We start from the raw sequence: 13769 nt of genomic DNA on the forward strand, positions 1-13769 counted from the left end.
TAAATTCGATACGTCTGATTATCCGCTTGACAACGTTTATGGAATGCCTCTAGCGAACAAAAAAGTTCTCGGCTTGATAAAAGACGAGAATAACGGGAAAATAATGCTGGAATTCGTAGGATTAAGAGCTAAATTGTACGCATTCCGAGTCTTGGAAGATGAGAAAGACAATAAACGTGCCAAAGGTGTCAAAGGATCAGCGTTGAGAAAAATAACTTTCAACGATTATTTGGAATGTGTTTTGAACCGTGAAAATTTGTCTACAAATCAGCATTTGATATTAAGTCGAAAGCACGAGGTATACACCGTAGAACAGCAGAAAGTGGCACTGAGCTGGAATGACGACAAGCGGATCGTGTTTCAAAACACAACCGACACGCTTCCGTGGGGCTACAAGCCTGCACCTTAGCTTTGTAATTTATAACTGTACCATGATGTATAAAATATTATTATGTAAGATAGTGAATAAGAACGCTGCGAAATATAAAAAATTGTACAACGATGCATATGTCTGTCGATTGGCTAAAAAATAAAGATGCATACTTGTTATGTGTCGGGTATAAAATAAAGAGGCACATGCGTTTTTACAAAAAATTCATTTATTTAATGTTACATGTCCGATTCGTTTATCCAACTGTTGTGTGTATTGTCAAAACCTAACCATTTAACGTATATTTTTCTTCCACGCTTCTTGAGCACCTTCTCCACCAGATAGATATCCGGATGTTCAACCTTGAGGAGCTCTTGTTCGTAGAAACCACCAGCGATGGGTTGATCTCGGTAGTCTTTGAGCTTGTACGTCACAGGATGAGTATTTTCCACTCGAGTTATCGTGAATATTTCAGTCGTCCAATTGGGAGTGTAACCTTTCTCGAAGACATTTTTGAATTTGCTGATTCGAACTTTGTCGCCGGATTTGAATTTTGCCGATATGGTAGGTATCGCTCGAAGCCCTCCGTACGCCTGACGTAATAACAGTCTTTCGTTTGCAACGGTGACATCCGACGGTTTCATTCTTACGGTTCGGTGTTTGGCGTTGTTGTAAGCCGAAACCAAATCAGATAAGATATCCAGCCACTTGTAGCTTCCTTGCATGCTGAACCGTTTCCACATTTCACCTTTCAGCGTGCGATTGAAACGTTCACAGATCGAAGCCTTCAAATTACTGTACGTGGAGTAAAGTTTGATTCCGTAACGTGTCATAAGCGATTCAAATTTCGAGTTGTAAAGTTCCGTTCCTCTGTCGACGTGTAAATTTTTCGGCACCCGTCCTTGAACAAGCACAGATTCCATTGCCTTCGTAACATCATCTCCAGAGTTGCTCTTTATCGGTACAGCCCACGGATGCTTTGAAAAAATATCAATGACTGTGAGCATGTACTTGTAGCCTTTGTTTTGTCCAGCGTATGACGTCATATCAACAAGATCCGCCTGCCAGGTCTCGTCGATGCCGCGCACGTCTACACGTCGACGCGGGTAATTCCGGCGTGCAGGCTTATGCAGTTCCGTCACCAGTGCTTGCTTTTCCTCGTTCATATTCCAACGCTCTTAGTCGGGTGTCCAATTAAGAAATGTTATCAGCGTTTCGAATCGACAGGTCTCTGCCTGTTTTAAAGTACGTGTAAAAGGTATCCAAGGCTTTCTCCGTGGTGAGCTCCAAAGCTTTGATCATTTGATCGAGGTTGTCGATTTGTTTTTGCAGCACGTTGAATTTTCGTCTCAAGATTTTTAAAGTTACAGCATTGTTCGGCTCTGCGGGATCTGCGACATTCCACAGTCTCTTGTTCCGTATATCGTAATGCCCGTCCGCTGTGTTTTGAAATCCGACACCCGGAGGACCGCGAGTGCTCGCGGCCGTGTTTTTATCCAGATGCCGTCCAAACACGTCGACGCTCATCTCGGTAATGAATGCAAAAACGATGGGAGCTGCTTAAGATTCCTGCTTCGCGTAGCTCTTCGATAATGGAGATTATTTCGTTATTGTGACTCGGATTTCCCGCTACCTGAGATGCCAGGAGTAAACGAAGACGCTCCACTAACTCGTTTGGATCATCCCAGAAAACGTATTCCGTTTCAACACTTTGTCGAGTGATCATAGCTTGCGGAAGTAGACCTTTACCCTTTCGGCGAGGTGATGGGGAATAATCCATCAATTCGGCAATGACATTTTTGAATTTGTAACTGTTATCGTTTCGAACAGCCCCATCGGATGAGTAATACTTTTTATGCGCGTTCGTTGCGAGGATTATGTTTTTGGAATTTTCCCGATCTCCGGCGCTCACAGAAGAACCGTCAGGCTTCTTTTTGTAATGGTCTTCTTCGTTTGAATCGACGCGCCCTGTTGGAAAACCTAGATAGAAGGGATTTCTCGAAAATCATCGATAATCCCTTCCCCCAAATATCGGCTAGCTGACCAGACGGCTGGTGAATTCGCTCTCTTTCGCCCCGGATCCGTTGGAGAGAACACATCGCGGACTACGACATATCTACTCAGCATCGGCCTCATTTCGATCTGATCATTCGAAATGAGTAAATTCTAACGTCGTGGACCACTTATCGATTCTGGATTCCGGGGTGAGGAGCCAACGAGGGATATCGTCGCAATTAAAAGATAAGAAGAATTTGTTTAGAAGCTTATTTCCTCTTGAGCTCACGAAATCAAAATCATCAATATTGAATCTTGTGAATGTTGAATGTGCGGATGTTTGTATGAGTGTGTGTGCGGAGCGGTATGACGAGTATTTATTTTTGTTCAAACGTTTATGTAAGGAAAGAAAAAAATTAAATTATAGACACGTGTCCGAACAATAAAAATTTAAGAGTAAAATTATTACATTTTTGAACAAAAGTTCCAGCAAACCCTTCGTTTTCGGGTAAAGCGTATCGCCAATACGAATGTAGTCACTCTCAAAAGATATCAACGAATCACCAATCATTAGTCCGTTTGAGAGGTTGCGTACCACGTACACGTTGTCCAATTCACCTTTTGTCTTCGCATCTCTCATCAGTGCAAAATACTCATCCTCGATTTTCTCGACCGGTGTTGCCACGATTGTTTCATCTCCTGCCGAAGCGAAGGAATCGTCATTTCCGAGACAGTTTCATTTTTCGTTTCATTTTTCATCTGCTTTATTTCTTCTTTAATTTCTTCCACCTCTTGTTTTACAGGTTTAGTATCTTTTGTAACATTCACCAGTTCTTGCAACGGAGTCACTACTGGTTTGAAAACGTCACTCAATTTCTGAGTCGTAGATTCCTTGCCCGACTTGAGCAATCTATGTTTTCGACGGATCGCAGCACTTACTTGAGCGATCTGATGTAGGACATCTTTTTGCTTGGAAATTTCAGAGCTCTGCATGTTGACGCAACTGAGTCTGCAACGCTACTGCGTCTCTCGCTCGAAAACGTTAAATTTTATTTCTTTTCCAGGCTAACAAAAGAATGGAATCCCCTCGTGTATCATCCTTCGTTGAGCTCAATGTCTTTGTCGATCACCAGAAACCCGTAGTTCTCACGGTTCCAGCATGCACTTTTAAACTCTGTGTAAGACATATCGGTGTCTACATGGTCGTTATATACGTGTCTCAGGTTCATATCGTCTTGTTTGAATAACACGAGTAAGTTTACGTTGTCGCGCACGAGATGTTTGGGAATACGCGCGTACGTCTGACAGAGATAGAAATAGTCAACGTCGTGATGTCTACCCATGCAAAAGTAGGCTCTAATATTGTCCTGCTTCTCGCACGCTACATCATCAAATATGATTATTGCGTTGGGCCATGCTTCTTCCGGTGTAATCACTTGCTCACGCTCGGTAAACGCAAAATACTCCGTATTCTCAACATGGTCCAACAATTGCTTCAACAATTGGTATTCAGGTTGGTTGAGAGATTTTGAGTAGATGTAGATATTTTCAAATCTGAGTCCGTTGGGATGGGTTATAAGTGTGAGCGACGCATTAGTTTTACCACAATTCGACGGTCCACAGAATATTGTACGTACACTATTCGGGGGTAATTCACCGTGCCGTTTGTGCCTTTTGACATTTTGCTCCGAAAGTTTATCAAAATTCATCACGGGAAGCTGAGTAGGTTGTTTCTCAAACCGCATCTCGGACATGACTGATCGGATTTGCTATTAATATCCCGTTTTAAAGCACTTTTCTTCAGTCAACGCACGAACATGATCGCGTACAGAGGTAAACGAAGCAGCAGGCGGCAACATCGTGGCAAGGGTCTGGTGAATAAAATCATCAACAGCCTTCCAGTCGAATTGCATGTACCTGGTTATCAGTACTGTGGGCCTGGTACAAAATTAACAAAGAGACTCGCGCGGGGTGATCCGGGAATCAATCTTCTCGACGCAGCTTGCAAGGACCACGACATTGCTTACTCGCAGAATCGTGAAAATCTTGAAGTTAGAAACGAGGCTGTTAGGGTGTTGGCTGAGAAAGCTTGGAAACGGGTTCTCGCAAAGGACGCGAATTTGGGTGAGAAGGCGGCTGCTTGGGCAATAGCTAATACAATGAAAGTAAAATCAAAACTCGGAATGGGAATTCGAAAATCAAAAAATGTGACCTTGAGAAAAATTATAAATGCTGCAAAACGTTCTATGGTTCCAAGCAACGATGCAAACGTAGCTATCGAATCTGCGCTGAAGGGAGCTGAGAACGCCGTTCAAAAATCGGGTGGTAAATGTAAAGTGCGAACACCTCGCGTCCTACCAGTACCTTCAAAAGTCGGTGGTTTTCTACCGCTTCTGATTCCTATTTTCGCTGGACTTAGTGCTACAGGCGCATTAGCCGGTGGTGCGGCAGGTATAGCAAAAGCTGTGAACGATGCAAGTGCTGCTAAACGAGAACTGGGAGAGAGCAAACAACACAATAAAACTATGGAAGCTATGGCGTTGGGCAAAGGGCTTCATATGAAATCGTACAAAGCAGGTCTTGGTCTCCATCTTTCAAAAAACTAGATGCGATGCTACCACGTCGAGCGTTGACTGATTGGGACTTGTTGAAATATGCAAAAATCTTTGAGGTTCCGCATTTCCGCGGTGTTTTCATGCGAAACGAAATGCCCGAAAATATTTCCCACCGATCGAACTTGCTCGTGATAAAAGTTATGCTGTTGGCTTGGTAGAATTGTTAATCTTTAATTCGATTCCCAACGTTGATGTTGGTCACAATAAAATTTACGTAGCTGATAAAGTGATCACCATACCTACCGGCAGCTACGAGATCGAGGACATAGAGAAGTATCTTCAAAACGTGCTAAGAAATACAGATATCAGGCTCGCCATCAAACCCAACAATAATACATTACGCAGCGAAATCACATGCAACCACACGATTAACTTTGAGCCGAACGATTCCATTGCTCAACTTTTGGGATTCACACCACGTGTATTGGAGGTTGATAAAAATTACGAATCGGACGTGCCTGTAACTATACTCAAGGTCAACGCGTTGCGAGTCGAGTGCAGCATTACAACGGGCGCCTACGTCAATGGACACAAAGTACACACTATTCACGAGTTTTTCCCGACTGTCCCACCAGGATATAAGATCGTGGAAGTACCGTCGCACGTCATTTACCTTCCGATCACCGTCCATAGATACCATAGATCACGTTCAGCTCTGGTTAGTGGATCAAGACGGAAACCTGGTTAATTTTCGTGGAGAAGTTATTACTGTGAGACTACATATCAAATCGCAATAAACGATGGGAATTGTATATAACAGACTGTCAAAGAGTAGGTATATCAGTAAGTCGGCATGCCCCGATCAAGTCAGTCATCGATCGATTTTCGAACCATCAACACCTCGAAACGTGGAGTTCCTGATAGCTCTGGGTCTGAAACTGACCACTTTTGGAAGAGAAATTTCCGACAACTAAAAATGCGATTTTGCTGTTTCATCATCTGCTACGTACCATGGAGGAAGAAATCTTAAACATTCAAACACCAGTCGTCTTTGACGAATCCGTTGCGCATTACGAGATTCACGCTCACAAACCTTACGCCTCGTCAACTTTCAACAACAGCGATGAAATTCGAATCACCGTTCAGCATCAGGACTTATGCATATTACCCAGCAAAAGTTCGGTACATATCCATGAACGACTCCTCAAACCTGATGGTACAGCTACTGTGAACACACAGCTCGTAAACAACGCGATCTGTCATTTGTTTGAAGAAATTCGCTACGAAATCAATGCAGTTGAGATTGATAGAAGCAAGAGCGTTGGCTTGACAAGTCTCATGAAGGGTTACGCTTCCCTGCACCCTGGTCAGACTTGGCTGATGGAGAACGCTGGATGGCTTGATGTAGAAGAGAAGAAAAAATTAACCGATGCCGAGGGTAATTTTGACGTACTGATACCGCTCAGCATGATATTGGGTTTCGCTAAAGACTACCGCAAGATCGTTGCCAACGCTAAACATGAGTTAATTTTGACGAGATCAAAAACTGACGTCAACGCAATCATGCAGACTCAGGAGGAGGAATTCAAAATCACGATCAATGCAGTAGATTGGCTAATACCGTATTTGAAACTCGCGGATCAGAAAAAACTTAACCTACTAAATTTCATTCAGAGAGATCCGCCTATTTCGATGAGCTTCCGCAGTTGGGAAATGTATGAATATCCCTTACTTCCCACAACATCGAAACACGTTTGGACTGTGAAAACTTCCACTCAGCTTGAAAAACCTCGTTACGTCATTTTGGGTTTCCAAACAAGTCAAAAGAACGAGACCAGCAAGAATGCAAGTCATTTCGATCATTGCAATATCACGGACGTCAAGCTATTTTTAAACTCTCAATCTTATCCGTACGGTAACCTGAACCTCAACATGAGTCGTAATCTGTACGTGCTCCTGTACGAGATGTACACAAATTTTCAAGCTACCTACTACGACAAGAACCCCGAGCCGTTGCTGACAAAGAGTGAATTCCTTCGAGACGTCCCCTTATTCGTTATCAACTGTTCAAAACAAAACGCATCTTTGAAGTACGGACCTGTCGACATCCGTCTTGAAATTTGAAGCTAAAGCCAACTTTCCCGCTGAAACATCGGCGTACTGCTTGATTGTGCACGATCGTATTGTCGAATACAACCCGCTCAGTGGTGGGGTGAAAAAGTTGGTATGAAAGCTGACCCGTTCCCACCAATTCGCACAGTTCAAAAATGGAGCTTATCGTTGACATACAAGGCTTTCGTAGACCTTTCAACAATACCTTCACATTGAAAGAATTGGCTATAATTTCAATCTACTCGAAAGCATCTCCATCAATGTTTTTCTTCAAGCCACCTTACGAATGGGATTTACTGGACGTCAAATACAGAAGCCAAAATTCTTGGTTAGAACGCGATTTTCACGGTTTACCTTGGAGCTGTGGAACCATACCGTTTGAGGAAGTTGAGTGGACCATTGAAGACAGGCTGTGCAAAACTGAAACCATGTACGTAAAAGGAGAAGAAAAACGAGATTGGTTGCTCAAAATTGTCCCCAAAGTTCAAATCATCGATATGCTGGATTTTGACTGTCCGTCGCTTCAAACCTTGCAAGAAACTTTAGAATGTGGGGGTGGTTGATGTTAGACATCAGCAGTCCTACCGTGGGAAAGGAATTTGAAGTGGTTAATGTTACACATCAGCAGTCCTATCGTGGGAAAAGAATGTGGGACGGTAAAAAAGTTCTCGCCCCTGCTGCGCCCTCTACCGTTGGCAGGCGAGCACTACACACAGACTCTGACCTTCGGTCGGTAAGACAGCACGATTTTGACCTTCTACCGATAAGAATCGTCGGTAAGGCAGTGCGATTCTTACTGTCGACCGATACAACTGTCGGTAAGGTTGCACGTTTTTAACCTCAGGTCGGTACGGCAGACTGTGACGTCATCGCGGAAAATGTTTTGAGTCTGGGGAGAATGTCGGTAAGTGTCGGTAACAGGAATCTGTAAGTAGAACTCTCATAGCTATGCTACTAACGTTGTAAAAAAAATTCTCGAATATAAAAACAGTACGGCATAACCACCAATTTTTTTTTTTTGTGTGAAACGCATAAAAAATTGAATCTAACAAAATTATACAGTGACGATGTCGATTTTTTGAACGTCGATTATCCGAATCATCAATTATCAGAACAATAGAAAAAAATAAAAATTTTTGAAGGTTACGCCTTTATGCAATTATTGTAGTAGAACATTTTTTCAACGTCTTAACGTCAACTTCAACGTTTCTGACCATATTTTCATGTCTCAAGCCTAGATACGATAAAAAAAAAATACATACACCCGTCTGCCTTTTGCTTCTTCTGATATTAGTGGCAAGGTAAAAGCATTACACATGCAAGGTCCCCGATATAGTTTAGGTTTTATTACCTTGTGCAATGGAGAATAAACTTGTCGTTGAGCTATTGTTAGTCTGAACCAACCTGTTTCTTGCGATTCCGTCTGCGGGGAAACACCAACGAAGGTGGAAACTGGAGTAGCTCCATCCTGCAGAGGTGACTCTTTACCTCCTTCCGGAAATTCGGACTCCGCTGGAGCAACGATGGCCGGCTTCGATTTTTTCTGCTTGTGCTCCTTGTCCTCTCGCTTGCTGATGGGCTGGAGTACAGCCACATTGCTGAAGAGGTAAGAGAGAAGTATGGTTTATAAATGAGTTTAATTCGTTTCTGACACCCTCTTCTCTGACGGTTCAAAATCGTACTTGCGCCAAATATTAACAGATAATCCCAAAATACATGCTAATGTTCAACTCGGATCGATTTTTCTTGTCCAGCACGAAACGCAGGCTCAATTCAACCGCGGTACTTTGGGATTATCGTTTCTTTTTATCATCATCTTACTCCCATCTCCTTTTCTTACATCTAAATCTGTTTGGTTCTCTGCTTTTCGAAATGTGATTACCTCCATTACACCAGGCAGTTCTGCCGGCGTTGTCGGTGAGTAGCTGATAAACCTGTTGGGATCAACAGAAAATTGAAAAAACTTTGTTGTAATCAACGTTTTTTCATCCCCTACATAGTACCTAATTATCGTCGTCTAAATTTCGATAATCAACTGTTTCCGAAACCTTATGTATACAACGCAGCTTGCCTACCGCGCAATTATACAACCAAGTCACGTTGAAATTACGTGAGATTTAAAGAGACACCCACACACACTTCAATATTTCTAGCTGGGAATTATTGATATCGATTACTCCGTGCGTTCAGCTTTATGCCGAGAACACATTTCGCTATATTTGCCAGCAGCTGCAAATACTCCATGTTACGTAAAAAAATTTTTATTACAAAAATAACCAACTAAATAAAATCCAAGTAGCCTACCGGATGAAAAAATGCGAGACGGAGTGTCAAATTATAATACCTGCGGAATAAAAAACAGATTTTACTTTCCCGCTTCCTGCAGGATAAAAATATCCCACATTAGAAACATTTCTCGCGAGAAGTTTTGAGAAGAATATTCGATCTTTGTGTTATGCAACGAAATATTCTCGGCGCTTTCTCCGCACGCGGTCTCAGACATAGTCTGCACTTTTACCGCGAAATAAGTGCAGCTGTAACGTTACTTTCTCTGTTTTCATGATGTTGGCTGCTCAACCTACGTTCGAGCTTCCGGGATTGACTTCATTGCCGGTCCGACCTTTTCAACGCGGAAGCCAACAAAGTTGGCGCTGTATACTTATTTTCTTATTTATACCTTATCGTATATTGTATTTTATTTGTTACATTATTTGCCTTATAATTATACGTCTCACTCTTACAGAACTTAAAATAACTCTACTGTATTCGACATAAGACGGTATTGATTATAAAATTAGTGAATTCTGTCGCGGCACACTTTCTTGGTTTTCTTTTCGATGAAAAATCTTGCAACGGTAAGAAAAAAAATGATAGCTAAACATAAATGTATATTTTCAACCGTCTCCTCAATACCTTTCTTTCATTTTTTATGATTTCCTTCTCACTCTTTCTCCGCAGTTTTTTTCTTTTACAGCGTTCACGGGACGTTGTTACGAGCACGCGTTGTATAACAAACAATGTCCACGTCCAGTCCAGAATTACATTTTTATACGCTGCAGTCTCCCATGCTTGCAAAAATTTCCAGACGTATTTTCAAAGTTTTCATTCCTTGTGTTTCATAACAAGTTTCAGTCGAGATACATAGAGTTAACCGAGATTCTTTGAAAACGAGTAGAAAATAGAAACTCTGAATTTAAATGGCATGGTGTGAAATACAAATAAATGTCTGACTTCCCATTTGCGATAAATTTAGTAGAGGATATATACATCTATACATTACATAATACATGAGTCTGATTTTTAGAAAATGCGAACAAAAAATTCTGTAAGGTCTGTTTGTAAGCCTACTAAGGTAAATGTGTCTCATTTTCACATCTTTTTTTCACTAGCTTGATTAAGTAACCTTTACAGGTGCTTCATGGAAAGCAAAGATCGCGATGTCCGAAATTTTTTCAATATGTTAATCATTATGGTGAAGCTGGCAAAAGTCAATTGAAAAAACTGTCGCTTTCTGTAGGACCGAAACAATTATCATTGCAGGAAACTGAGATTAACGAATAGAGGAAATGGGAATATAAATTCACGAGGGATGATCGGGTTGTGCGCCTTTTTTCTCATCTTTTCTTTGCTTCTTATACACATTTACACGTACGAACACATGCATCGTAGGATGTTTTAAAAAGAAATAATTTGCGATTTTTCACCATGGCACCCCCTAAAAATTTTTCACAGGTTGAAAGCAAGGTTCTGTCAAAAGATGAGCGTTCTACGTTGCGTGGAATATCGGGCTCAGTTGATTCTTCACTTCTATGCAATATTTTAAAATTACAAAGTATCGTGAATAAAAAATTTTTTTTTATACAAAATCTCTTTTTTGACCCAAGCAAACATTTTAGGAGGAGCCACAGTGAAAAATCGAAAATTATTTTTTTCTGAAACACCCTAATACATTGGAATACACGTAACTCTGTATAATTAGAGGCGTCGACAAGGCCTTTAACGCAATACCTTCAGCCTTGCACGGATGTCGTTATTAATAATTGCACAACGGGCACGAATAGCCTGGACATGAGATTTTAGCTTACGAACGAACGGAGAATATGTGCTGTACATCGCAGATATAGCGAAGTTTAAAATTTTGGCTGACTCGTGCACTCGAGGAGAACTTGAATCTAAATTACCTTAAATTCACTCGCATTGTACGACTGATCAAAGAAGTTGAAGCCGTTGGTTCGTCGAAGGAAAATTGTGCAACAGTGCGAATTGACTACAGGTAAATGAAAAAAAAAGATTTACTACAGCCATTTCTCCCACTTGTACAATCTTCAAGTCTAGCCGCACATGAAGCTACACGTGCGCTGAGTAATAGAGGTAGAAAAATGCGTCCATTAATGCACAGCGTGCATATGGATATACGTATAATCGGTATAATCAAGGAGTGGGGATGAAACGCTAGAATGGCCGATTGATAAAAGCATCCAAATAACGAATTATCAAATACGATGAAATCTAATTCGTAGAATTAATTAAGTGTATAAAGTCCGAATATATAAAACAGTGTCCGATCACGCGTTTTCAATGTGGTTGTGTAAAGAAATATATTTCTACGACAAGTGCAGGGTGGGATAAAAAATCAAATCCATGCAACATTAAATATCGTAGACTTACATCATAATAATTATCTTCATGTCTCTAACGTAACGCGAACGTAACGGAACTCGAAATCTCTTTTTTTTTTTTTATTTTATTTACTCACCAAGAACCAAGGGTCGAAGGATTTCCACCGCAGTAGCCGCTGCTTTCCGAGTTGTTGCTATGCCTCGACTTGGAACTGCCACTGTTGGAAAGATAAAATAGAACAAAGATTATACACCTCGAACCGATATCATTTTCAGTATAATAATATTATTAAAAAATTAATCAGACGTCCAAAATTGAATTGGACGATTGGTATAGCATAGAAATTTTCACTTTTGTATCTGTATTTGTCAGTCGTCGCTAACCTATAATTCTAATAATTATTTAATTGGCGTGAAATTTTACTAAATTCAGCTTACGAAAGCTGGTAAATTAGAATGGAGCCCTAGAAATTTTCTTTCTGTAAATCGTATATCTGGAATGGCGTTATATGCGTGGCACCTAACACGTGACTCTGGGCAATCTTATGACTTCAAGGCTAAGCGGCTCCTACTTGCCACCAACACTTCAAACTTTTCGATGTTTCTCTCAGCGTCACTTTCCATAAAAGGTAACCATTTCCGATGCACCTTTATACTTGAGGTACGAAAAATAAATCAAAAAATTTCGCGTAAACTAAAAGTGCAAAGATTTTTTTTTCGTACACTCTTTAAAATGACTTTTCAATTAAATAGAACAGAATAATTGTTGCTTCGTTTTCCATTTTACAATTCAGATAAAAGGGCAGATAAAGGATTCGGTATCCCATTATTTACGTACGGCTCAGCCGTATAAGGCATATATCACATAGGTCCATCACGAGAGGAAAAGGATGTTTTCTTACACCGCGAAAAACGTCACGTTGCGGGAAAAACGCTTATACGAGTTGAACTGCAAACACAAAAATAACTCCCGATTGACAAACATGATAATAAAAATTTCCTTTCCGTCGACACAAGTCTCTTTCAAAAAATGAATTCTAACGCCACGAGGCCTGCCTCGTGCTCGGAAAGTTGAGTGAAAAAATCCTTCTTCCTCACATGTTGAACACGTGCAAACTGCAGGCAATAATATCCATGTCCTTTCACCATCGTGGGAGCCAGTCAGCAATATGACGTAAGTATCGCGGATCGAGGTAAGCGTAACTATAAACGAACCGGGAAATCGTCAGATAATTAATATTTTACATCTCGTCTGACCGTGACTTAAATTTCGAACAATTTATCGGTGTCTTTAATCGAGTGCCCGCAGGGTCTAATATTTTCTACTAAGTAGAAAAATATTGAGCGCGCGACGAGCCACGTAATGAAAATAAGTAGTAGCGGCAATGAGTGGTCAGACGTCGAAATTAGAAGCTTACGGATCCGCCTCAGGAATGATTATACACCTGTTACGATAGCGATATTAATACACCTTCCGACAATATCGGAGTGGGGAAATGTGTTAACCAGACATAACCATTGATGGTCAAATTCGGTTCAGGTCGTTTATTTATGACTAGGTATTTAAAGCTCACGTGACTCGTGAAACGATGGCTTTGTTCTTACCACGTGTTTTTCGATATATTTATACGTAGCGTGCTGAGAATATATTTGGAGCCACTGCGGTATATTCGTAAGGAGGAAATATAAATATAAATCGTATAAAGTTCAAAATAGGATGTTTCGTAAGTCATAGCAAATTTACTGAAGTTATCGTATCCATTAATAGTTCATTGAATGTAGACAGAAAATAGCAACGGTTATACAGTCAAGATCAATTTTATATCGTTGCACGTGAATCTGGTTATTACATCGTATGTTATATTTATATATAAAATGATTTGTCGGCCCGTGTTAATTTAATTAAAGAACGCCTACATAAATAATAACGAGGCATAAATAGCATCACTCGCGTGTACTCGACCTAGGGTCAACATCAATTTCAGTTTTTAATCTCTTTCGAAATTCCACTAGCCCATAAGAAGACTTGGAATTTTTGTGCAGATTTTTCAATTTGTACAGTTTCGAGTTCCGATTTTTTTTCTTCAAATAACCTCTCTTAAAAAATGACATTCTTCA

At 40.7% G+C, this 13769-nt stretch overlaps 1 protein-coding gene across 1 annotated transcript in view; it reads right to left on the bottom strand.

Moving 5' to 3' along the window:
* per (period circadian regulator) overlaps positions 1-13769 on the bottom strand; it is a 33502-nt gene that overhangs the window by 18221 nt on the left and 1512 nt on the right. Inside the window, exons 2-3 of the mRNA XM_046621728.2 lie at positions 11789-11869; positions 8437-8630 (exon numbers count right to left, since the gene is read on the bottom strand). Of these exons, the coding sequence (XP_046477684.1) occupies positions 8437-8630; positions 11789-11869 (275 nt within the window). The remainder of the gene's footprint in view (positions 1-8436; positions 8631-11788; positions 11870-13769) is intronic.

The sequence above is a fragment of the Neodiprion pinetum genome, chromosome 4 (assembly GCF_021155775.2).
Source record: "Neodiprion pinetum isolate iyNeoPine1 chromosome 4, iyNeoPine1.2, whole genome shotgun sequence".
NCBI classification, from domain to species: domain Eukaryota; kingdom Metazoa; phylum Arthropoda; class Insecta; order Hymenoptera; family Diprionidae; genus Neodiprion; species Neodiprion pinetum.